The sequence below is a fragment of the Oryzias latipes genome, chromosome 2 (genome assembly GCF_053564925.1).
Source record: "Oryzias latipes strain Hd-rR chromosome 2, Olatipes_Hd-rR_3.1".
Classification (NCBI taxonomy): Eukaryota; Metazoa; Chordata; class Actinopteri; order Beloniformes; family Adrianichthyidae; genus Oryzias; species Oryzias latipes.
Window position 1 is genome coordinate 26,838,854 of NC_136238.1, and position 27,480 is coordinate 26,866,333.

Sequence of the window (27,480 nt, forward strand, 5' to 3'; positions counted from 1 at the left end):
AGCTGTCCTCCACGTGCCTTGTTCCCCCTGGCAACCAGAGCCCACACCACCCCTCCCCTTTCGCTCTCACACCCGCAGCAGCCGCGTTTGACAGGAGACGGGAGGCGCGGCTGCAGGGACGGAATTTCACTGTTTCAGCCTGTAAACTCTGTGATTTAACAGAGAATAGGAACCGAATAGAGGCGCAGATTTTTTTCCAAGCACTGAACCGCTGTCGCCGCCGCCCCCACGTTAAATTTGCGCACCAGACAATTGCCCGGCCGCTGCCGCAGTAGTCAGAGTTGCCCTGGCAGCTGCTGTCTCTCTATTGGCGCTTCATATCGCCGGGCCATTAAAAAAAGACATATAAAATGATCTCGCGGGCCGGATATAATTGTTGGCCGGGCCGGATGTTGCCCGCGGGCCGCCAGTCTGACACATGTGCATTAGAGCCATGCTTTGACATTAATAGTAATATTAATAATAATACATTTTATTTGAAGCGCCTTTCAGGTCCCCCAAGGTCACTGTACAAGGTTAAAAATAAGAAAAACAGAATAAAACATCAGAGTAAATGAAATATATTGAATAACATAATGGCTTATATACAATCAGTGTGCAGGTTTTTCACAATTTCATGATCTTTTTATATATTTATGAGAGATTTATTGGTTTATTGTGTATTTGCATGAGGCCATATTTATTATTTATTTAAATCTTTGTTTATTTAATTATGAACAGTATAGGACTCCATAATAATGGTGCTGGGTTGATGTCAAACATAAATTCATATGATGGTTTCTCAGATCGTAGCAGTATTTCCGCCTTCGGCGATCGGGAGCTTTGAGTCGCGGAGATTCGCGCTCCGTTACGAAGGAGGCAGCTGCCGCTTCGAAGAAACAAAGCTTGTCCGCGGTGCGTCCGAAGGAGGACCGCAGAAAGCGGAAGTGCTGCTACGTAGTCCTGGGAAGCTGTGTACAATCATCAGAAGTTCACAACCATCACAAAGCCGTCTTCTCTGCCGCTAACAGAAAGCTCCACTGCTCCTAGTCTGTCTGTTTCAGTCAGCAGCCGGACACACAGAGAAAGCAGTGATGTCATCGCCCCGCCTCCCCTCTGCTAATGCGTTTTTGAATTGATTATTGGGACAATTTTCACAGGGTGGATGTTAAAATGCAAATAAAATCCCCTCTTTTCATTTTCGTTTGAATTATGATACAGAATAAGCGGTTTTAAGTATAAAATGAAAAAGCATTTTGAAGGATTAATTTTTCATTTTAATTTTGTGTAATTTGATGCATCTTCATTTTGAAAATGAAAAAGTATTTCTGTTAATCCATTTTGATGATCAAATTAGACATTTCTAAATGAATTTTGCTACACATTTACCAGATAACTTTTTGAAAATGAAATGTCAAATACCATTTTCATTATCATTTTAATTAAGTGACAGAATAAGCAGTCTTGAGGTAGGAAATGAAAAAGCGTTGTGGTGGATTGCTTTTTCATTTTAATTTTGAGTCAAAAATGCAGCTTCATTTTGAAAATGAAAAAGCATTTCTGCTTTTGACTTATATTTTTACTTATGCTTCACAATCGCTTCCATATGATACAGACGGAAGTTTTATTTGGGAAAACTACCGGACTCTGTTCACTACATTTGTCTGTCTAAACGCGTCACGTGACTTTAAGCAGCTGCATGGAATGGAAAGTTAGTAACTTAAAAAAGCTAAAAAACAAACAATAAAATGTATTAGTTTGGACCAGACCGACCATAAGCTGCAGCGATTGGGTCTCTAATGCTTCACACATGGAGATGATAAAGTTGCAGACATTCATGTTTATTATTATATTTAGGTAATACCAGTTTTACGATGGTTGTGTCATGATAATTTGCTTTATTTATTAATCACACCTTAAAAATCGGACATGGTTAACGTTAATATCTGGTTGTTAGCATCCAATAATGCGCCGATCTCCACCTCGCAGTCTCGTAAGTTATTGTCGTGGGTCCCTCCTGGAAATAAAGCAGAGGCGCCAAGGTGAGTGTGTTCTTTCCTTTATTGAAGAACTGCGAGCACTTCAACTGCTCCATGCAGGGCACAACAGGTCATGACACCTCTGTCTCTGTCTGTTTTCATTTCCTGTGACACTTCCTATTAACCCGTAAGCCCCTCCTACTGGGCGTTGATCTCCATTAGGCCACTGGTAAGGTCAAAGGAAATAGTCTTATACATGAAATAAATAAACTGTGTGGGTCCCACCACCAGCTGACAGTGGCACACCATCACAAAGTGACAGAATAAGCTGTGTTGAAGACTAAAAGGAAAAAGGATTGCTTTTTCATTTTTAATTTTTAGTCAAAAAATGGAGCTTCATTTTAAAAAGGAAAAAGCCTGTCTGGTTTTGACTTTTATTTTTAATTATGCTACACTATCGTTTCCATATAAAGCACATGACAGAGATGAATTACTTAAATTATTACGTAAAATGGAACATCAAATGTTAACATCAAAGTGACTGTGTCAGATTTAGGGGGGTTACAATCACTTTTATTTTTTTTTAGTTCTTCATATGGTGCGTGATTGGAACTATAATAAACACATTAAACACATGTATTCTGCTATTCCTGTGTTCAGACTTCAAGGGTTTCTGGGGAAACCTTTTATTACTGTTCTCCTTCACTCCCTGCAGTTGCACTGCCCATGGCTGTCACTGCCTCTTCTTAGAGCTGCACACGGCTCCCGTTTCTCATTCACACACTTGTGCGGTTTTAGAAGCACACACACATCCTCATTCTACAACAGAAGTTTCCATCTGACTAGGAAATACGACAAATTTACTGCGTTCTAATTATTAATTTCCATTCCAAGCTGCGTGCGTTCTTGAGTGCGTGACACGGCTGCCCACCGGAGGATTTTGTGTTTTGTTTGTTTTGTTTTTTGGCGGGGGGGCTATGGTTAACTGCAACACCGCACCCCCTGCCGGTTTCATCACTGATGATCAAAAATCTCACACCGTCACAGCTCTAGTCAGAGAAATCTTTCCTGTTTGAAGGAGTTTCCTTCATGTCAAAATAGGATCCCAGATCTCCCATCAGGCCTTGCAGCTCCTGACTTTGTGATGAGTTCCTGCAGAAACTCTTGGAAATCTCATGTTGATTCTCTCCCAGTTGACATCCATGGAGATTTTCACTGCTGTTGTTCAACTGTAGAGTTTGTCACAGACGCTCAAACTCATGAAGAGTTCAGCTGGAAGTTGAGAACGAGGCTTTGAAACCAGCAGCAGTTTGAGTCCATTCTGATGTTCCATTCAGGTTTCTGCTACAACAAGCCTTTATTTTGAAAGAGCCAGTGGGGCAGAAACAATAGAAGGTGACTCTTAAGATGAGATAACCTGGACTTCTTACAGAGTTACCCCACTGCAGTTGCAATCCTAACTGAGCGGTCATATTGCACGCTCGCTAAGTTTGCGCAGTGTTAAGGGGCTCTATTTGTCACTTGGGAGCAGTAACCTGCCACAACATACTCACACATACACAATTAAAGCCATATTATTTCCAATAACACACTCCTCTCCTTAATACGGTTATGGTTATTTTCTGGATTTAACATTAAAACATACAGGTAAAACATGCATGCTAGTGTGTGTTTTAAAAAGGCAGCAGGAGAAAAACTGAGTTGGTTGCGATTTATTTTTTTATTTTTTCAGTCATCAATCACCATTCACAAATCCATCAAAGTCTCATCTTCTGTATCTGAAATGAACAGTCTGGCTACATTTCTATCACACACATCAGGTTACCTTTACTCATCGTCAGAGTCTGTCTCGAACGATGCCAGCTTTTGCAAAAACTTGAACAACAGTGGAAGCAGACACGTTAGCCCAGTGCTTCTCAAATAGTGGGGCGCGCCCCCAGGGGGGGGCACGAAGCGATGCCAGGGGGGGCGCGCGGTGGTGGCGGTTTTAGGCACAGGTTTGTCCGGTGCGCAAATTTAACGTGGGGGCAGCGGTGACAGCGGCTCAGTGCTTGGAAAATAATCTGGTCCACTATTCGGTTCCTATTGTCTGTTCTGTCTGTCCGCGGCTGCGCGAGTGAGAACGAAAGGGGAGGGGTGGTGTGGGCTCTGTCTGCCAGGGGAATCGGGGCACGCGGACCACTGCTACCGCTGCCTGTTGCCCAAGATCACCGCTGCCCTTAGATTCCTAAGCTCATGCTAACAATGTCATTCTTTATGAACTATTGTAGACATTTTGATGACGTGTCTTTATTTTCCATCCATGTTTTCTTTGTCTGCCTGTGGTTTAGTTAGTGTCAGACAGACATAAAGACAGCAGGTAATGCAGGAAAACAGCTGCACTTTTATGAGATCAGAAATAAACAATCCGTCATTTAGAAAAAAAAAAATCAGCACGTTTTTACCTATTTCTTCAGACTAAAAACGTTAAATATATTGGTGCTGCTGTGTTAATGTTTCAGATCAATTTAGATTTAATATTATTTATTGATTGAATTATTTTTTTCAGCATCAAATGGTTCAGTTGGTCAAAATGTTTCTAGTTTAAATAAGGAATGACAGATTTTTTTTATTTCAGGTACTTTCAGCTTCTTTTCTGTTTTAGACTAGAACAGGGTTTCTGTGGCTAAATAAAGTTAATATTTGTTGAAAGTGGATTTATTTTGCTTTTTTCTTTTGTTAGTGTTAAAAGATACAATTTTAGGTATACAAATTTTATAGATACTGACCTGATGTATTGTCACCGCGCGAGTGTGTCTGTGTGTGTGTGTGTGGGGGGGGTTATGGGGGGGGGGGGGGTCAGGGGGGGCGCGAAACATTTTCTTTTCCTAGGGGGGGCCTGGCAAAAAATAATTGAGAAGCACTGCGTTAGCCCAAGCTTCTACAATCCATTCACAAACTGTGGTGTAACTGTGTCTCAGTAAAAGGAGGCAAGGATGGAGGGCTTTTCATTATAGTCCACTTGAAGTTCCTGCACTCGAGTTGGTCTTCCAACACAGACAACCTCGCCTTGTTTCAGCGGAAACTCAGCAGCCTCTTCTTGACATGTCGGAGTTTTTCCATTTTGCAGTTTAAACTGCGGTTCATAACCGTGTCTCTTTGCTTTTTCAGGGTTTCCAAAACTAAGTCTTTCTGCACAATGCACATACCTGCACCTTTTTACTATGGGGGTGGTCTTCTTTCACGTCCTCACTTCTCTTCTTATTGTTTACAGCGGGATCTTTAACACTAAAAGTTTTTTTTTTAACGTGTTCTGTCCAACAGCTTAGTAACTTCTTTGAGCATTGCATTTACCTGCTTGCAAATCAGGCACATAACTTTATCCAGCCTATGAGGTACGACAAAGTAAGCATTTGTCCACTTAGCTTGAAAACTTCTCTACACCAAAACAACGGTCTTTTCTCAAAAGAACCTCCTCTGGCTCTCTCTCCGAGTCCCGCTCTAATTCCATTTCTACCACCATCGTCACGGTCCTTACTTTCGCAGAGGTAGTGACATAGAAAATGTTGTCTGCCCTAGGGATGGTTGACTGACATCCCGATGGAGAGACACCGTCGTGATGCCACGCCCCCGCCAAGGTGCGAGTCGACCCTATAAGCCGCGGTTACGTGTGCAAAATATCTTGATGGGATCAATGGTCGGATTAGAATCCAACCGTGTACGTGGGCCCAGAAAAACTTTTTCAGATTATAAAAAACATTCACATGGGTCGCACTTTCGGTCGGAATAAATCATTCGCACATGCGCAGCAGTGTTTTTAAAAACCGGAAGCGAAACTTAGTTCCGCCGAGCGGCTACACACATAGATACGTCAGCTCGGTAATATACAAGATGATCTCCTAAACGTGCTTTTATTAAAGTTACGGTTATTATGAAGCGCCTGTTCACGCATCATTTTAACTTTAATCCGTGTAGTCAGTGCTTTTTCTGTTGAAAAACGGAGCCGGAAGCCAGGATTAGCAGTATGCTAACATGGGCTAACAACATTAGCATGAACATAAATCCATGCGTGAAATGCTACAATCTGCATCTTGGCTGCACGTAAATATGTGGGAATAACATCAGCCTTTATTTTGTCGGGACACGACTGGAAACACAAATGTTTGAACGGTTTCTAAGGACTGAGTGGCCTTTCTGCGTCGAAGCTTACACACTGCGTTAGCTAGCGCTCCGAGCTCTGCTCCGACACATTTTACCGGGAGACCCGCTTCTCCTACATTCCGGTTGCTCGTTCACGTAGAGCTGCGGGACGGATCACAGTCCTAAATCTCCCACACGTAACAAAGCATCCTTACTTCCCCTAAAACACAAAACTGTAAGTCCGTCTGCTCTGCTAGAGACACGGTCGCTTGCTCCACCGGTCTAATCAAACGCAGGACCGGACCACTTCTTTTCTACTTTGTTTATTTGATTTTTTTTAAAGTCACTTCCCTCAGTTTAGACTGGATCATCGAGGATGAGTCATTATTCGGGAAATAAAATAAAGTAATAAGTAATAAAGTAAAATGACGAATGGCAATTATATAAGAACGAAAAATTAAAAATACCCCACCACCACCACCGATATCATTGTCCATCCCGATGGTTGACTGCAAACATCGTCAACTGTCAATTTAGGGGACATCGCCCAACCCTAGTCTGCCCTCTTGTGGTGAATTTAATACGCTGTACCATTGACACCCAAGTGTAATTACCTTTTTTCCTTCAGATTGTTCCAGAAACCCTGAAACAATATGTTTCCAAACAAAGTACAGCTGGTTTGATAACGATCATTTAGGATTTTTTGAGGGCCACAAAAATGTTCCTGCAGGTCGCCATTGGACCCCGGGCCACACTTTGAGAACTGTTGGTCTAGAGTCCTGCCTAAGGGACTCAACCACCACTGAGCGTCTGACTCCCCCCATAAGAGATAGGGTAGGGAAAACAAGATCAATGACCACCACCTTATGACTGTAAACGAGGAGTGTGTCAGTGTGGGGACTGTGTGTTTATTAAAATATAGTCTGTAAACTTTTTTGAAAACTTGTACGTTTCTTTAATTAGGTGTTTGACCTACTGAAGACTGAAAGACTGACCTCACCTACATCTTAACTGTGAAAGGGAACTAAGACAGGCTATTTCTTGACAATACACAAAGACCTTTAAAAGTATTAAAGGTCTCCTTTTTTGTCTTTTTGTCCCTGCAGTCCTCCCTCAGCATTATGCAAGTGAAGAGGATCTGTGCAACCAACAGAGCACTTTAAGAATGGAACAGTGGGAAACAAAGCCTTGTCAAATTAAAGAGGAACATGGAGAACCAAAACCTCCACAGATTAAAGAGGAACATGAAGAACAAGAACCTTCAGAGATTAAAGAGGAACTGCAGGAACCAGATACCCAACAAATTAAAGGGGGACTGCAGGAACCAGAACCTCTACAGATTAAAGAGAAACAAGTAGAACAACAACTTCCACAGATTAAAGATGAGCTCTTCAGTCAGGAGGAAGATCAGCTTGATCTGAAGCAGGAGACTGATACCTTGATGGAGATTCCTACTTATGAGGAAGATGAGAACAATGAAGCAGATCTAAAGAATCAGCAGAGCTTTAATGTAACTGATAGTCAGGATGAAGAAGGAAACCAACATGAAGAATCAACATCAACTACAGATGAAGGGACAGAATCAACATCAACTAGAGATGGAGACACAGACCCACAGAACAGAGATCTGAAGAAGAGTTTTAGTTATTTATCTCATCTCAAAACACACATGAGAACTCATACAGGAGAGAAGTCTTTTTCTTGTGAGGAATGTGATAAATGTTTTGTTCAAATCTATGATCTCAAAACACACATGAGAACTCACACAGGAGAGAAGCCTTTTTCTTGTAAAGAGTGTGATAAAAGTTTTAGTAGTGCATCTAATCTCACAACACACATAAGAAGTCACACAGGAGAAACCCGTTTTTCCTGCAAAGAATGTGACAAAGGTTTTACTTATATTTATGATCTCAAAGTACACATGAGAACTCACACAGGAGAAAAGCCTTTTTCTTGTAAAGAATGTGATAAAAGTTTTAGTACTGCATCTATTCTCACAACACACATGAGAACTCACACAGGAGAAAAGCCTTTTTCTTGTAAAGAATGTGATAAAAGTTTTAGTACTGCATCTATTCTCACAACACATATGAGAACTCACACAGGAGAGAAGCCTTTTTCTTGTAAAGAATGTGATAAAAGTTTTAGTTGTGTATTTTATCTCACAACACACATGAGAACTCACACAGGCGAAAAGCCTTTTTCTTGTGAAGAATGTAAAAAAAGTTTTAATCAAATATCTCATCTCAAAACACACATGAGAACTCACACAGGAGAAAAGCCTTTTTCTTGTAAAGAATGTGATAAAAGTTTTACGTGTTTATCTAATCTCACAACACACATGAGAACTCATACAGGAGAGAAGCCTTTTTCTTGTGTAGAATGTGATAAACGTTTTAGGCATGTATCTGATCTTAAAAAACACATGAGAACTCACACAGGAGAGAAGCCTTTTTCGTGTAAAGAATGTGAAAAAAGTTTTCGTTTTTCATCTCATGTCAAAAGACACATGAGAACTCACAGGAGAGAAACCTTTTCTTTGTAAACAATATAAAACAAGTTTTTATGATGTATTTAGTCTCAAATGACCCTTTTTTGTGTAAAGTATGTAATAAAAATTTTAGTTATGTAGTTGACCTTAAAACAAGAGGACGCATGTAGAAGAGAAACTGGTCAGCTATCAAAGCAGCCTGATCTTTCATTAGATGTACATAGGCTGATGGCCTCCAGACCACATTGATGCAGTTACTCAGTAATAAGGAGGCAGAAGTGATTATTGGATGCATTGAAGTGAACAGTTTTTCTGAAATCTGACATGAGTCTTGAAAACATTTTTTTCTGATTCTGTGACAATATTTTTAGGTGTTTGTCATCTATACGCCACTATGATCACATATCTCAAATAAGGGATTGTGTATTGATTCTAAACATAATGGAGTTTCACTTTTTAAGATATTTAACTTCATGAAATTAATAGATTTGATTTTTAGAGAAATGTTGATGTTCCATTTTTGTTGGTTGATATTTCTTAGTAGATTTTTGTACTTTTGTGATATTGTTAAACGTTTTTGAGTTATACATTGTGGTTGTTTTTTATGTAAGGGACACTGACAGACTCTGTGCATTTTTCTACACCGTGGAAGTGTGTTGCCTTGCTTCTGTAAAATGTGTTCATTTCTCTTAACGCACATTTTGAAGACCATTAACCTGCTTATTCCATGGCCACTTGCAAAAAGAATAACTATTCAATTAGTTTTTGGTAGTTTATTGTTGTTTTTTTTTGTATTTAAATTGTGTCACAAAAAGGGGACTATTTGTTACATGATGTGCTAAACTGATTTTGGCTACAGCAGCAAACAAAAATGTGGTAAATGAAGCATCAGTTCAGAGATAAAGTTCGCATCTTACCCCTAATTTTTGTCCAGATGAGGAAGCTAAAGGTGGTGGTAAAGATGCCAGTGCAGTTATATAGAACATTAAATCTATGTGACCGGAACTTCATTTTTAGGCCTGCGGTTATGACTGGATTATCACTTTTAATTCTACACCCAGCAGCCAATCAGAATCAAGTATTTACCCAGACAGTGGTATAAGCTAAAATAATGTTGTGTAAGTCTATGTGTTACCATGGCGAAACTAAAATTATTCTATACATCTCTAAATCTAACACTATGTGGTTCGTGAACATTTCAATATTGTTTTAAATATAAAAAATATATAGTTTATATTTTGTTTAGTCTTCCAAGCAAATAAAAGTTTAGTGAAGAAAGAATTAAGTAAAAATGTATTCAGGAAGAGGCGGATAAAGAGCCAGAATGGTGTTTGTGTCTGGGGTTCTTGTGATTCATGTTTTCTAGTAGACATTAGAACTGTTCCTCTGTTCTTTTTGGTTCTCATTGTTCTGTTCCAATCTGTGAAGAATAAAGTGGACATGAACATCAGTCAGAAGTGTGAAGTCTTTCCAACAGTGTGGGTTTCTGCTGTTTGTTGGTTCTCTGCAGGTTCCAAAGCTGGACTCCCCAGGTCCAGTTCTGACTGCTGAACTCAGGACTGAGTTCTGAGTTTTTGTATTCTGCATAGAAATTTGTTTGTTTTTCTATAGTGTTGATGTTCTTCCACTTGTTGTTTTTGTCCAATTCTGACCTCTACAGGAAGTCTGCACAGGTGCAGACAAAGACAGAAACAAAAGGAGGACCCACTGATTGTTTAAGTGATCTGGACCGAGCCAGTGTGATGTTTCCCATAAAAAATTTCTTACTTTCAGCTCCAACCAAAAGAAGTCAATTCAGCTGCCATTTTCCTGATGCATATGGATGGAGCCAGATGACAACAGTTAACATATGATTTGTCTGAGTCAACATTTCAATGTCAACTACTGTCACAAATCAGGATTAAGTTTGTTGGAAGTCTACACCCCTTGCACTAAAAATGTGCTCGGGAGAATCAGGATGGACGCCATCTCTCCGCATGAGACCGGACTTCCCCCCAAAAGGCACTCCAGTTATCCACAAAACCAACGCCGTTGTCTGGGCACCATCTAGAAAGCCAGCAGTTAAATGAAGAAAAGTGGCTGTACATTTCATCATTGACTAAGTTCGGCAGGGGACCAGAGAAAATTACAGTGTCTGACATCGACTTAACAAGTTTACACACTGAAGCTACGTTTAACTTAACCACCTCTGATTGTCTCCGTCGGGCATCATTACCGCCTGCGTGACTTACTCTGAGCTAACATCCTAAGGTTTCCCTCGATTTCACCAACTCTGGCCCCCGGATAACAACTTAATGTCCACAAACATACAATCGCAGATGGAGCTTGATGAAATACTTTAGAATGTGGTGTTTAGAAAAAAACTGCTTTATTATAGTCTTATTAATTTCAAAAAATTTAATCATTTTCATTGTATTTTTACCCTTTAGTTTAACATTTCTACAGACGTTCCTGACATTAACTTTTTCTTTTTTTTTATTTCACATGTTTTAACTTTTTGTAATGAAAATTTGATCTGCCACCTGGATGTTTATATTTATAGTTTTGTCTGCTTTGAATTGTGTTATTTAAGCTAAATCAATCTATAAATATGACGACCGATCTTCAGCTCCAACTCCCACAAACACCGCCATCCTCTTCACTGCAGCTCCGATCGATCATCTGCTAGTCTCACAATCACAGCAATCCAAGTTGTCTTTCCGTTCAACACTTCTTCACTCATTTACGACACTTTGGAAAATGCTGAGAGTTCCCACGCGAACCACGTATCGTCCTTTCTGTCCAAAAACCTCACAAACGTCCCCAAAAAACACCACCTTCCTCTCAACACAAGCTAACGCTGCTAGCCTGCTAATTAACTAACGCTGCTAGCGCCTGGTGCTGTTTACTTCCGGGTCACGTGCAGAAACTTTATTTAAAAAGAAACGTATAAACTGCTTAAAAGAACCTCAATATGCTTCAAAAAGCTTCAAATGTTTTTTAAACAGTTTTACTTCAGGAGATAATAAAGAAAAGAAAATCAAAATGGAAAAAATGTATCGAAGAAAACGTTTAGAGAGCTGTTGTGACGTCATCAAACTGTGTCTCATTCCAATGTTCAGATTTGACTACAAAACGCATATGAGACTAACTAAACCTGATCTCATTCATGCATTGTATTTCCAAACTACAGTAATGAAAAAAAAAATTCTTAAGTAAACAAGTAAGATTAAAAAAAAAAAATTTCAAGCAAAAAAGATCCTAAAAAACTGTTTCTAAAGAGAATAATTACGACTATAAATAAACATTAAATTGGCTAGTTAATAACAAAGACAAGCAATAGTTAAAAAATTCTTATTACAGTGAAAAAACAATAGAAAAATTTACTTAATTTTACGGAGCCCGTGTCCTGACATTAAGATATTAAAATATATCTTGTTCCCACAGATTCACGTCATAAGTCATTCACGCGGATGTGCTCTCTGTACGCCGGCAAAAGCCGCTTTCAGCGGTAACTTCCGTGTCTCTGTGACCCATATTCGTTCAAAAAAGGAACATGAAAAACAAAAATGATCACTTTATTACCGTCTCAATGAATATAAGAAAAATATCAAAAGATTTATGATAACTAGGCTGCTTTGTCATACGATAACTCCTGCAAGCTACTACTAGCGCCGCCGCAGAGCTCTTTGATGTATGCCGGCATTTGGGCAACTGGCTGGTCGGTTGACAGACAGCTGATATTGTAGTTTAGGGTCGAATAGGAATAATAATATTCAGGACTTGTCTTTTATTAACTTTAGCAGACAGTTGCTTTACATTCGAAGGCTATAAGGATACATGCTAACTGACTAGCCGATCATTTATCCTGTTATTAATTTACGTCATATTTACAGCAGATACCTTCACATTTCTGTCTGTCTGAGTCTCATTACATTGCATTGAAGATACGGAGGATGTTTAGAGAACAGATTTATTCATTTTAAAAAGCACAAAAGCATCCATCGTATTCACGTTCATTCACATTTGGTATGCCCTCCGTCATCTTGCTGCAAAAGCTGCTTCCTGCCGCTACTTCCGTGTCTCTGTGAGCATTTAATAGGGGTAAAAATTAAAGCAAGAATGATCGATCTGTTATTGTCTCGATGAAAATCTGAAAAATATCATATTAAGCTTGCTGCTTTGCCTAATGCACTTACCTTTAGCTCGCAGCATAACAACAATAGCAGTATGTCACGTTTCCCAGCATGCTTTGCAGCCAATCATTGGTCTTGTTGTAAAACCTTGGTTACAGGGAAACAGTGATTGGCGATGACGGAGGGCGTACCAGATCATGTAAACGTGAATACGATGGATGAACAGCCGCATAGACAGCCAAATGCAGCATCACAGGAGGGGACCGCTCCACCACAGCTAAGCGGTTCAGTTGTGGCCAGTTGTTGCCAGTTGTTCCCGTTTCTGAAACATGGATTTATTTCTGGAAGACTCCATTTTTCTCCCTAAATGTTGGATTCAGTCTGAATTCCAGTCCCACTCCCAGCATTCCTGCTCCTCTTTAGCTCCTCCTCTTCCTCCTGATCAAAGTTTGAAGCCCAGAGCCAAAAGTGCGTCTGCAGCTGCTTCTGCTCCAGCAGCCGCTCCCTCTGCTCCTCCTGCCTCTCCTCCTCTGGGAGCTCCTGCATCCTCCTGCACTCCTCCCTGTCCTCCAGCATCATCAGGAGGCTTTCAAAAGGCTTTCTGGAATGTTCCAAAGCAGAAACCTTCATCATTTGAAGATGGAGGAAGATTCCAACACTGACAGACAGACAGGAAGTCTCCTGGTTTTTCTGCTTCAGAAGGTTTTTGGGAAACTGCAGAGTTTTCTTTGTGGAGCTAAAGAGCTGCTGTCAGTCTGCTGACAGTCTACCAGCTGTCCCCAACTTACCCCCTTCCTCATATAATCTCATATTAGGGTGAGGGGGTTGGGGGTTTAGCCTGTGATGCACCTTGGGGGGGGGGGGGGGGGGGGGGGGGGGGATACTTGGCAGTGGTCCCCCTCCCATGGCTGCTAGAATGTCCACAACCACATACCCATTCACTCTCACACTCACACCTAGGGACAATTTAGAGTGACCAATTAACCTATGCAGCATGTTTTTGGACGGTGGGAGAAGCCGGATACCCCGGAGAGAACCCGCGCATGCAACAAGAACATGCAAACTCCATATAAAAAAGGTCCCCCGTTGTTGTTCTGTTTCAGGTCCCCCAGCCGGGATTTGAACCAGAGGCCTTCTTGCTGTGAGGCAAGAGTGCTAACCACTGTGCATAGGGCCACTAGAATTCAACAGCAAAAATAAAAACACTAAATTACAATAAATAAAAGACTGAAGTGTCCAAGAGGCGTAGTAGAGTCTATCAGACTACGTTCACACTGCACGAATTAATGCTCAATTCCGATTTTTTTTTTCAGATTTTTTTGCAAGGCCGTTCACATTTCCAATTAAATGCGAATTTTGGTGATCTTCTGTGTGACCGTGAAATGACCCATAAGTGACCCACATGCGCAGAAGAATCCTCAACGGTGAAGAAGGCATTGGAGCCAGGATCGTCTGTACTAGAGGGCTGCATTGGGATCGGGTCCGGTGGGACCTAACGCAAATCTCGCCGGAGCGCGCGGTTGGAATTTTGCTGCGGGCGGGAATGGGCACCCAAAAAAAAACAGCGGGATATAGGGATGTTGCCTTGCAACATGATGGAAAACATGTCAATAGACGATGTAGAAAACAACCTCAAACAAGGTATTTACAGCATAACCCTTGGTCCGCAGACCGAGGTACCGGGCCGCACAGAAAAAATAAAATAACTTACATGACTTCCGTTTTATTTATTCCGGAATCTGAAAGATGTTTTATTTAGACAAATTGCCCGATTCTCTGTTACATCCTTCTATGTTACTCTTGACGCAGGTCAATTTGCTCGTCTCAGTCACGTGATAGGATACTGCTAAAATAAAACCCAGGAACTAGCTAAATGAAAATAAAACAAACGTCTTTGGAAAGTTTCTTTGCCAAGTGGAAAAGGCCCAGCCAGCAGACAGAAGAGGAGCCTTCGACTTCCAAAAAATAGAAAGCTACATTTAATAAACAGTATCAGGAGTCGTACTTAAAATACGGATTTATCCCAACGGGAAATTCCTACGCACCATTCAGCATTGTGGTGAGTTGGATTTTTCCATGCACTTATTTTGAAGGCATGTTTAAATGTTATAATAATAGCAACCAGGGAGTGTTGCGGGCAGAGAGGACGTATTTATTGTTATGTTTAGAAAATTCCACAGTTTTCATGTAAGTCATATTATTTTGTTGTATTGTAGTGTCGGTCACGTGCACGTTTGGTCTGCTGTCAGAGTTCCACAGGCTGCAGGGGTTACTGTGGGAGCTGGCATCACAGGGAATTAAATCAATCCCCTTTGCCTGCTTTGGTCAAAATAGGGTTGAGAACGGGTGTTTTTTTTGCCTACGGGTCCTTTCATCAGCAGTTATGTTGTTTCAACCTTAGTTATTTCTTCCTGTTGTGTTTACTTCTTTTTAGCACCATGATTGTGGGAAGGGGAGAAGATGATGACACCTGTGCGATGTACAATGTATAGCGTGTCAAAATCAAAGTGCAGAGTAGGTCTTATCACATGTCTCTGCCTTTATTGCAGCGTTGTTGCAGAGTGTGTCCGCCACATAGAACATACCGGTCCATGAGAATTTTGCCAGACATCAAACCGGTTCGTGGCGCAATAAAGGTTGGGGACAGCTGATTTACAGCACAAAAGCTGAGCAAGGAAAGTTTGACTTTTGGAGAAGTTTCTCAATTGTTTTTTTTTTTTTTTACATCCAGGCCAGAGAAACAAAAACAAAAAAACAAAATAAAATAACACTCCATGAATCTCTTTAATAATATCAATACAAATTCTTTTTTTTTTTCCTGCGGGACAGAAGAAGACACAAAATCCATGCATCTCTAATATTGTGCCAGAATAAATTTTCAGAGTTTTGCGGGTGCGGACGGGAGTGGACATACATATTGCGGGAGTGTAACACATACGTTGCAGGAGCGGGCAGTAATGGGCAGAAATTTGGCGGGCGCAGGCGGGAGCGGGATAAAGAAAACAGTCCCTCGCAGGGCTCTAGTCTGTACCCACTGTTGTGGAATGGGGATGTGTATGTGATGGGGCCGCGCGCGTCTGTGTGTAAGAGAGAGGAGAGCGCGTGCAGCGCAGGAGGGAGTGAGAGGAGGCAGCAGAAGTGTGTTGGGGGCGCACATTCATGTTGTGTGTTAACGGAGGAAGGAAATGATAATAAAAAGAAGGTTTCCCCCAGAATAAATGCTATTGACAATGTATTAACCCGCCCTGGAGAATCTGATGGTCCGAACGGGGAAGTGAACCCTGAAGGAGGATCCGCCTTCGGCCCTGGAGAAGGTCTCCCCAGCGCTTCTGACCACGGTCGGAAAGGAAAAAAAGTAATGGCGGGAAAGATTCAACACCACACTTGGCCATTTTGCTAGAATTTTTTTTTAAAAACCGCCCGGTTGCGATAAGAGCCCTGGAGTTTGGCCTGAATAGAGCTGTCACCCCAAATATGAATCCAATCTGTGACCTTGCTTCTCTTCCACTGACTGGTCTCAGCATCATTGTCCGCCGTGGTTGATGTTTATGTTCTCATTCCAGCCTACTTCAACGCAGAGTGAAGTTTCACATGTCGAAGCTTCCAGAGTCTTTTCTGTTTGGTCTGCAGGCTGAGCAGAACTGACTCGTGCAGGATCACAGGAACTTTCAGGAAAATCTCCAACCAGGAGAAGAGTTTCTGTTTGGACCTTTTCTCTGTGATTGTGAGACTAGCAGATGATCGATGGGAGCTGCAGTGAAGAGGACGGCGGTGTTTGTGGGAGTTGGAGCTGAAGATCGGAGCAGGAACCATGTCTTCCCTTCAGTCTCTGAGAGAGTTGATCAGCGAGCGACTAGCTGCTGCTGCTGAAGAAATCTGCAGACTCTGTGAAGGAACCATCGTCCAGTACGAGCAGGAGCTCTGTCGTCAGCGCAGACTGCTGGACGTCATCTGGAAACCACAGCTGCAGCTCCACCACATAGGTATGTGACCTATGTGGTTCAGGGATGTCAAACTCAGTCGTAGGGGTCTTAGGTTTCGGGCTGAAAAATATAAACATTGGCTGAAAACACAAAAACTGAACTGAAAATGAATAAAAACAGAAAGGAATATTAATCCAGAATAAATCAAGTTAAAACTTAAGCAATATAAAATTTTGATCTCCATAAAAATATATTCTGTCAAAATTATACGAATATTAACATGCTGCAAAACAAATAATAGATTTATATTAATAATGCAAATGGTAATATTTCCCTGGAAATATTATCACTTTTTAGGTTTTAAAAAATTAAATCAAAGAACTCATCAGTGGGTAACATGTGAACACATGATCCATGAGTGTTCATTGACGTGTTCTTATCAGACAATACTGTGTGTTTATTTCTGTCATCAGTGGAATCATCACCTTTCCTGCTTGAAAAAACCCTAAAGTCCTGGAAACATATAAAAGGCTCCTTGTTGTGTTTGTTTCCCTGCAGTCCTCCCCCAGCATTGGATGACTGAAGAGGAAGATCTCTGCAACCAGCAGAGGAACTTCAGAGTGGAACAGGAAGAACCACAACCTCCACAGATTCAAGAGGAACAGGAAGAACCACAACCTCCACAGATTAAAGAGGAACAGGAGAGCTTTAATGTAACTGATAGTCAGGATGAAGAAGGAAACCAACATGAAGAGACAGACCCACAGAACAGAGATCAGATGAAGAGGAGGGACAGAAGACATGTCCAAAGTGTGGACAGCTCTCACATGTCAGCAGGTCAGTGTGACTCTGATCTTCATCTCAACACTATCGGTATGTTCACTTCAACAACGGTTCTATCTTGAGCTTCAAGCTCTCCAAACATGCAGTCCATCAACAGCGTGTCCTGGAAGAGTCTCTTCTGTCCCTTCCAGTTGAAAAGACAGAAGACATTGTTGGTCAGTGCAGCCGACAACATTCTTCAAATCATATGATCTTAGTTAGTCCCTCCAGCTAACGAAAAACAGGAAACCTTAACAGATCAAAGAGAAAATTGTTAGCAGATAAAAAAGTGCAATCTGTTTTGTCATCTGTGGTTCTAAGTTTGTAGTTCAGTTCTTTTCAGCAGATTTCTCTGTCAAACCCCAAATCCCATCTTAACCTCTTTGATGTCTCCATGTCTCCAATCTGTTTGTAGTTTTTAGACTTGGAAAAAAAAATCATGTTTGAATGATCATTTCTTCTCAAAATGACTTTTCTTCCCCTATGGGGTCATAAGGGGTCCATTCACTCGGTGCTTTTTCTGTGAATCTACCCACCTGTATAAATACTGCCACTTCTTTTTAATAAAACGTTAAAGTTTTACACAATGTACATTACTTTCACTTTAGGAACTGGCTATTTAAATAATAGGAAAAAAAACGACTTTTCCCTCTGTGAAATGAAAACGTAATAATGATCATGTGTTTTGAAACTGTTGCCGGTGAGATGACGGGAGCAGAGATGTGGGCTCATCCGTGGATGAAACGTGAGCGCATGAGTGGGAAAAGCTCAAAGTGGATCTGCAAGCTGTTGCACATGTTTATGACTGCCATTATAATCCACCAGTCACCAGCCCACCGCTGATTGACATACGCTGTGGTCCAGCAACTGGCAGAAAAGGGGGCGCCCGGCGCCCGCAGCTTTGTCCAACTCGGGGTCGTTATACTTTACAGTACAGTACAGGGTAAATCGTTTTTCAAAATTCGCGGAATGAGTGCTGTTCTGCGTCTCACGCTTGTGACGTCACGTCATCTGCGGCCACCCGCGAATGGGCGGGGCACGAATATTAAACCGCGGATGGGCGGGGGATTACTGTATTTGTATTTTATTCCAGAACTAAGCAAACAAGCAATTGTCGTCCAACTGGCCGCATACGAGCTCCGAAAGCTCTTGCCTTAGAGTTCTTTTGCTGGTCATGAAGGCCAGTACAGGGTGTTGTACTTTAGGGTAGAACAGGAATAATAATATTCAGGACGTGTTGAAGTAACTTCGGTGAAAGATTGCCATGCACAAAACATGAACAAAGGTAATGGGGCAATTACCATATCAATGGCGAGCAATTAACATCACCCAGTAAATGCCCTTGGGCAAGACCCTTAACACTACTTCCTCCTGCAGCTCATCACTCCCCCAGGGGATGGGTCAAATGTTGGATGAGTACAGTATAAATTATTATTATTAACAGGATAAATGCAACCTCCCTAGACGATGGAAGAGGAAAATTGATGACAAATTGAGGAGACGGATAGTTGGAACGGTATCCAAAGAGCCCAGAACAACCTCAAAGACATTAAACGTGAACTCCTAGATCAAGGTACATCAGTGTCAGATCGCACCATTCCTCGTTTTTTGAGCCATAGTGGACTTCATGGCAAACAACCAAGGAGGACACCACTGTTGAAAGGAGATCATAAAAAAGCCAGACTGGAATTTGCGAAAATGCATGATGACAGGCTACAAAGCTTCTGGGAAAATGTCCTTTGGACAGATGAGACAAAACTGGAGCTTTTTGGTAAGGCACATCAGCTCTATGTCCGTAGACTCAGAAATGAAGCAAACAACAAAAAGAACACTGTCCCTACTGTGAAACATGGAGGAGGCTCAGTTCTGTTTTGGGGCTGCTTTGCTGCATCTGGCACAGGGTGTCTTGAAGTTGTGCAAAGTAAAATGAAATCTCAAGATTATCAAGGCATTCTGGATAGAAATGTGCTGCCTAGTGTCAGAAAGCTTGGTCTCAGTGGCAGGTCATGGGTCTTCCAACAGGACAACGATCCAAAAACACAGCCAAAAAACCCCAAGAATGGCTAAGAGAAAAGCATTGGACTATTTTGAAATGGCCTTCTATGAGCCCAGATCTGAATCCCATTGAACATCTGTAGAAGGAGCTGAAACATGTCATTTGGAGAAGACACCCGTCACACCTGAGACAACTGGAACAGTTAGCTTATGAGGAGGGGGCCAAAATACCTGTGGATACCATCAGGGTACCATCATTTTTGTCCAGCCCCATTTCATTCGTTTTTTTTTTTAAATTCTGTTGATCAACAACTCAAAAGTAATGGCTGATTTTGATTATGTCATTTTCAAATTGTTTTTATTTATAGTTACTTTGAACGTTTCAAGTTATTTCAGTGAGCATTGTGGCCTTTTTCTAACTGAGGGGTACCAACAATTTTGTCCACCTCTGTATGTGAGGGTGGATAAGAGAAAAAAGATGGATTACTTGGAGTACTGGTTCGCTTTATAAGACTAAGCTCATTCTTCCACAGTTCATCCATTCTTTTAAATCGATCTACCACTCCCTTTTCCAACCGATCTAAAGAGTTCTTCAAAAGAAGTTCCATACTATCAATTTTTCGGTCTACATAATCACTGAGACTTTGTTCTCTGTTGACAGCGCTTTCTAGGGATGCTCTAAAATATTCTTCCAGACCGTTTCTTTGTTCTTTAAGGCCTGCTATTGCACCTAGGGCTGTGACGATCACCTCATCACCGCATCACCGCACTTTTTTTACGCACTTTTTTTTTACGTTTTGCATATGGTGCGTGATTGGAACTATAATAAACACATTAAACACATTCATCTTTGCTGATAATTTCCTTTTTCTGCTAGTCCTGTGTTCAGACTTTTCTTCTTTCTTTCAGACTGTTGTCTCCTTTTCTCCCACCGCGTCTGTCACTCTCACTGTCTGCCTCTGCGCTGCACGTTGCACGCGGCTCCCTTTACAGTTACATAAACAGGCGCGCGCTTTCAGAAGCACACATCCTCATTCTACAACAGAAGTCTCCGTCTCGCAAGGAAATACGACACATTTACTGCGTTCTAATTATTAATTCCCATTACAAGCTGCGTGCGTTCTTAAGTGCGCGACACGGCCGCCCACCGGAGGATTTTGTGTTGGGGGGGGGGGGGGGGGTATTACTGTTCTCCTTCACTCCGTAACACCAAACATGAACGCGCGCTGTTAGATTTCCATGAACATCACTACATGTTTTGTTTGGGAACTATTTTTTGCAGCGTAACGTTACGTGTCTGTATAACCAAAGGCGGAGCCTCCTCCCCCGCGTTCTTCATGTGTGTCAGGCTTCACGGCTACCGGAAAGGTGACAAAGTGTCTGCAGTCTGCTTATTACTGGGCAATACATAATATTCTGAGAAGATGTCTGTACCAGAGAGCACAGGTGAAACTTGTGTGCAGCTCCAGAGTGGTCCGCTGCAGAAGAATCAACACACACCCCCAACACACGTGTGCGCACCTTCCTACTATAACTACACAAGACGCTCCGCGCTCACACACAGTCAATCTACAACACCTATAGTTAGTTCACAAGTTAGATATGTAGTTGTTAGTTGTCACTGATATTTGTTAACAAAGAATAGTACGTTGTAATTGTATTTATTTCCGATGCGGCCGCCGGGGGATTTTGTGGGTTTTTTTTTTTTTTGGGGGGGGGGGGGGGGGGGGGGTAAACCTTCTCTTAATAAGAATGGTGGTCTCAGGTATATTCTTCCATCCATCTACGGCAGTGTTTTGAAACCTAAACAAACCAAACCGGTTCCACCTGAGTCGGTAACCGCTGAAACAGATGACCAGTTTGGAGAGTGAGTCACTGGCTCCCCAACCCCCAGTTGAGGACAAAGGACTATTAACGACCCGAAACCATATAGGCTAAGTGGACAATACCTCCAGTTTCAGGTCTGACTCCTCCCCCATGGACGCATATTGTACTGTCCTCACAACATGTGACTTGATGCTGCTAGACAGCCAGCGAACAAATACGAGTACTTCCAAGTTAGTTTGAGTTGCTTCTTTAATTTCTCTTCATCTTGAAGAATACTCATATTATTATTTGTAACTGAAATAAAACAGAAAAAATGTGTTCACAGACATTAGCTTTCCATAAGAAGGTATGACAGGCTAAATGCTAATTCACAGCTTGTAAGAAACACTTTAAACTGCACAAGAAACAGCTAAACAACTTCCTAAGAAACATAAAATGTATAATCAACTTACAAAGACGGAAAATTCCCAACGCTCGCACGCACAGAGCCAGCTCAGCACGAACATGGCCGCATCTCCGTGAAAATGTGCTCCATCAAACTTGAGAACGCATGGTGAGAGCACTCACTCTGACAAAAATTTAAAATCGAAACTTAACAGAAACGACAGATGTCTCACTCTGACTATTTTCCAAAACGAACTGTCAAGCATGAATTACATAAACGAAAATACTTCTTTTACCAACTTAATGAAAGACATTACACTCCCCGCTTGATATAATGCAATTATATCATATTAAAACATTAACACAAATTTACGTAACGTTTTCAGTCATTTGGGATAAGAACAACAATGTCTGACACTGGTCTAAGGTAAGTCTTTAAAGTCCCTTCTTTTGCAGTGCGTACTTCCACCTTACGTACTTTACCGTCCTTTCCACGTAAGGATTTCACGATCAATCCCAACGGCCACTCATTTCTGTTGGTCTGGATATCGTTCACCGGAACCACATCTCCTTCTTTGATGTTTGGTTTATCCTGAGTCCATTTGCAACTTTGACAAATAGTCCCTTTTCCACCTTTTCCAAAAGGTGTCAGCGAGGTGCTGAACATGCTGTTTTCCAAACAGCTGACCTGATGAGAAGCTTCCAGAAGGCGCAGACATGGTGTTCATCTTTTGTGTCAGTAAAGCAGCTGGGGCTAGCACCTCAGGACAGTCTGGGTCAGTTGATATGGCAACCAGAGGTCTAGAGTTCATTTCTGGCAGAGGCGGAGCAGGGTCACCTTGATCACTATCCACCATTTTCTGTATAAACTCCATGTAGTGGTTTTTCATGTCGGGTTTCTTTTCCAGTGTCTTTCTCAGTGACCGGAGGCGTTTTAGAGCTTGGTCTCTTGTTGGAGGAAGTCTTCTCCCTGAAGCACGAGAGGGAAGTGGTGCTACCCAGCTGTTCTCGTTGTTTTGGTAAACTTTACTGTCCATAATTTTCAGGAACCTTCTGTCATATATTGAAAGGGAAATTTCATCATCGTTCTTTGATCTATCAAACACTGAGTGGCCAAGCTTGTCCATATTGTGATCTACTTCTGACGTGCTAACACACTCTTTTGCTGGTGTAAGGTCCTGCTGAGCTACAACTCTGTAGTTTTCCTTTACACGAATAATGTTTGGACATGGTTCAAAGTGGGTTGGTCGCCCATTGTCCAAGGTGTGTGTCTTGTACACATTAATGTTTGATGAATTATGATCTTTCCCTAAACACACCTCCCCTATAATAACCCAGCCCAAATCCAGACGTTGTGCATATGGTGCGTTGTGTGGTCCGTTGATTTGCTCACGTACCTTGTGTAGTCTGAGGATGTCTCTTCCTAGAAGCAATAGGATTGGAGCACTTTGGTCAACAGGATGGATTTTGTCTGCGACTGAGTGGAGATGAGGATGACGGTTTGCTATATCAGGGGAAGGAATTTCTGTCCTGTCATCAGGTATTGCGTCACACTCGAGCAAAGGTGGCAGCTGAATGTTCATTTTTCCATCCATAGACTCAATGAGGAAGTTGAGAGCTCTTCTTCCAGCAGCTTGAACTTTTCCAGCACAGGTCTTTAGAGTGTATGAGGTAGGTTGTGTTTCAATTTGGAACAAGTCGAAAAACTGTGATTTTGCCAGTGACCTGTTACTCTGTTCATCTATCACTGCGTACATCTTGGTGACCTTTTCCATCTGTCCTGCAGGATAGACCTTTACCAAACAGATTTTGGAACAGGATCGTGGTGTGTCCATGTGACCGCACACCTCTGTGCACTTTGACACAACAGAGGTGGAGTCTTTGTTTTGTTCTTCGTTGTTGTTTTCTATTGTTGTGGTCGCTGTAATGGGAGCAGGACCTGGATGCAGTGCCGATATGTGCCTTGTGCTGTTGCACTCACTGCACTTAACTAGTGCTTTACAATCCTTTGCGATGTGTTGAACAGACCCACAACACTTGTAACATATTCGATGCTCTTTCAAATAAGCTTGACATTCTGCTAATGGTTTTTCTCTGAAAAGTTTACATTTTTTGAGTGGGTGAGGTTTTTTATGGATTGGACACTGACGATCTGGCTCTTCTGTTTTCACTGAATCCATCTCACTTTGAGTTGAACCTGCAACAATGTCTGTTTTGTGCGCTGACACTGTAGTTTTGCGGTATGGTACAAACTTCTCTGCTCGAGGAGGAATGTGACTGTTGGTGACCGTTACAGCAAAGCTTGGATCATTTTTAATCTTTGCTTGATGCTGGATGAACTTTGTGAAGACAGAAAAAGGCGGAAAGGCCACACCATAAGTTTCTTTATGCTGAGTCCCCACAGCTGCCCATTTTTCTTGTAAGTTAAATGGAAGTTTTTCTACGATTTGTCTTACTCCACGAGCTGTGTCTAAATATGCCAGTCCAGGTAGTGAACCATCTTGTTTTGCACACTCCAGCTCCAATAGAATGTCACTGAGTTCTTGTAGTTTAACACCATCTTTGTTAGTCAACCTGGGAAATTCTTCCACTTTTTTAAAAAGTGCGTCTTCAATAACCTCAGGCGATCCGTAACATTCTTCAAGGCGTTGCCAAACCATATGTAAACCAGCAGAAGGATCAAGAATGTGTATAGCACGCAGCCTTTTCACCTGTTCCGATGACTTGGGACCCAACCACTTAGCTAGCAAGTCCATTTCTTCTCTAGCAGTCAAATTTAAGTCTTTGGTTGCACTAATAAAGGAGGCTTTCCATGCCCAGTAATTTTCGGGTTTTTCATCAAATTGTAGAAGTCCTGTACTCACCAACTCCTTGCGAATGAGGTACCTAGCAAAGTCTTGTGCTCCACTGGGCTCAGGTACGTAGAAATTTGCATGATCAGAAGTGTGTCTTGGTGTATTTTGTAAAGTTGGGTTGGTTGAAAAGGTGATTCCAGCTGCTTTGTCTTTCATTCTTTTCTCTGACTGTGGCGAGCTCTGCTCTACTTTGGTTGTAACTTGACAACGTGTTTGCTCATTTTCTTGGATGTAATTTTCTTCCTTTTTCCAAGGCAAGTGGTGTGAAGAACCTTTGTTGGAGAGAAATTCACACTGTTGTTGTACATATTCACTTGTGCGTTGGGATCTGCTAAGAACGTCAGCTTCAACATGGTGTTCCTGCCTGAGCTCCCCGCTTTGGATTGCTGCCTCTTCATAAGCTGATGCTTCAGCTTCGGCTGCAGCTACCGCTTTTTGACATTGCAGAACGTGTAAACTGGCATCCAGTTCAGCTTTCCTTTTCATTACATCAGCTTCTTTCTCTGCGTAAGCTAGCTGAGCTCGAGCTGCCTGTGCTTTGGCATGAGCTCTGGTGGCTGCAGAACTAGCTGAGGACTGGTGAGATGACCTTGTAAATCTTGACGACTGTGACTTCGCGTCGAATGATTGTGAAGGTTGCTGCAACATTGGTTGCTCGACTGAAACCTTTCCTTGCTCTTTTTCAGCAGTTTCAGCTTGATGCTCGTTAGCAAAGTCTCTGCAATAATTTCTTCCTGAGCGTAGAGTCATGTTTGCTTTACTTTGATCTGCTTGCTTGAGCGCTGTGAAATACGTCTTTTTACTGTACTGTCCTCACAACATGTGACTTGATGCTGCTAGACAGCCAGCGAACAAATACGAGTACTTCCAAGTTAGTTTGAGTTGCTTCTTTAATTTCTCTTCATCTTGAAGAATACTCATATTATTATTTGTAACTGAAATAAAACAGAAAAAATGTGTTCACAGACATTAGCTTTCCATAAGAAGGTATGACAGGCTAAATGCTAATTCACAGCTTGTAAGAAACACTTTAAACTGCACAAGAAACAGCTAAACAACTTCCTAAGAAACATAAAATGTATAATCAACTTACAAAGACGGAAAATTCCCAACGCTCGCACGCACAGAGCCAGCTCAGCACGAACATGGCCGCATCTCCGTGAAAATGTGCTCCATCAAACTTGAGAACGCATGGTGAGAGCACTCACTCTGACAAAAATTTAAAATCGAAACTTAACAGAAACGACAGATGTCTCACTCTGACTATTTTCCAAAACGAACTGTCAAGCATGAATTACATAAACGAAAATACTTCTTTTACCAACTTAATGAAAGACATTACACATATATATACCAGCTCTTCAACCAGCTAATTCAGAATTGACAAAGCCTCTTGGATAAGAGGCGAAATGTCTTCTAACTTTAAAAACCAAGTCCAGATGACATCCCCTAAACCTACTTCAAGGGTTTATTATATTTTATAATAGGGTAATGCTGGGAAGTAAAATAAAAAAAGGGTCCATAATCTGTTGAAAGACCAAGGTTGGTATTCCTTCTGCGGATTAACAGCCGTTCTTCTGGGTTTAAACAGAGTTTATAGTTCTCTTCGCTGTTATGTCTGCAGACATTAGATTCAGGTCCATATCTCTCTTCAGCTTATATCAGCTGCGCTGTAAATTGAGGTCAAGTTGTCTGTAGGTCAGAACTTTGCTGAAATCAGGGTCATTTCAGACTTTTGGAGAAAGCGATGAATCCAGGCATCATATTTCTTGAAGATATTTGGCTCTTTGATTTATTACTGCATGTTGGTTCAGATGTCCGTAATCAAACACTTCTCAAAGCCCTTCATGGTGTTGGGGGGGGGTTGACCGCGACTCCTGCTGCTTCATCATCTTCTCCGTATGGCAATCAAATTGACATGTAAAGTAGTATCTGAGAAAAATAAAATAAAAAAAATAAATAAAAAAACAAGACATCTGCAATCATTCTGGGGGGAAAACCAAGAATCAGAAACAAAAAGGCAGGCCGTTTAAATCAAATGTATTTTCTCATGTTTACTATTTTGGGAAAAAAACAAAAACAATCATGACCTTTTACCACAAAAATGAAGCAAAATCTCTACTACACGGAAGCCACACCAAAAATAGAAAGCAGAAAGGAACCTTAGAGCCCAGATATGAGCTGTAGTGTTAATCCTTTAGGAAATGGTGCTACTGTCAAGGTGAATGTTTGTCTCCTTTTAGTCTAGACTACAAAGTGTGACTTAAAACACAGCTGGGACTTTAAGTAAGTAACCTTTTTATTTTGAACAAGTGAAAACAAGTTTAGAATAACAAAATTAGACAAAAACAAGACAAAAGTAAAACAGTAAAACAGGACAAAATTATTTAAACACAAGTCCAAAAAGGGAGTAAGAAGAAATATCTTATACTTAACTTTGATTCCAAGAGCTTGCTCATTTATTTATTATACCAGGAATGGGCGTTACATTTGTCTTGGTTTTGATTAAATAAAAGCAGCATTTGTTTTAAGTTGTCTGCCGTTTGTACTTATTGATTTCCTTAAGTAGGGTGGTGGTGGTCGGAGATTTAAAACTTTAAATAAAATCGGAGATTTTATTTTAAGGCCATATCGCCCAGCCCTACTTTAGACGTGAGAAATGATTCCACTTGGTGTTCCAGAGTCTCTCCACCACTCTCCGTTTCAGAGCAACTAGCAATGCTAGTGCTATTAGCTTTAGCAATGCTAGCTCCAACTGCATTTCGCTTTGCCCGAGGTTTGATCGGTTCTCCAGTGAGAATGACATTATTCATCCTTACTTGTTGTTCCACATCGTCCAGCCTTTTCTCCAGAATGTCGACCGGTTTTCTCGTTGCTCGTTTTGAGCCCGAAATCTTATCTCACAAAACACATGAACACTCACACAGGAGAGAAGCCTTTTTCTTGTAAAGAATGTGATAAAAGTTTTAGTTGGGTATCTTATCTCACAAA

At 41.4% G+C, this 27,480-nt stretch overlaps 2 protein-coding genes and 1 long non-coding RNA gene across 3 annotated transcripts in view; 1 reads left to right on the forward strand and 2 right to left on the reverse strand.

The window, feature by feature from the left end:
- LOC144981362 (uncharacterized) overlaps nucleotides 1-10,018 on the forward strand; it is a 104,175-nt gene extending 94,157 nt beyond the window's left edge. The window contains exon 4 of the mRNA XM_078935194.1: nucleotides 7,184-10,018. Within this exon, the coding sequence (XP_078791320.1) occupies nucleotides 7,184-8,622 (1,439 nt within the window). The 3' untranslated portion in view covers nucleotides 8,623-10,018. The remainder of the gene's footprint in view (nucleotides 1-7,183) is intronic.
- The window catches only part of LOC144987124 (uncharacterized), a 319,301-nt gene that overhangs the window by 63,584 nt on the left and 228,237 nt on the right, over nucleotides 1-27,480 (reverse strand). The gene's annotated exons all lie outside the window — the stretch shown is intronic.
- LOC144988377 (uncharacterized) lies at nucleotides 21,482-25,826 on the reverse strand. The gene is made up of 2 exons (XR_013652270.1): nucleotides 25,583-25,826; nucleotides 21,482-25,424 (listed from the first exon to the last, which is right to left on the reverse strand). It is a non-coding gene; the product is annotated as an uncharacterized LOC144988377 (long non-coding RNA).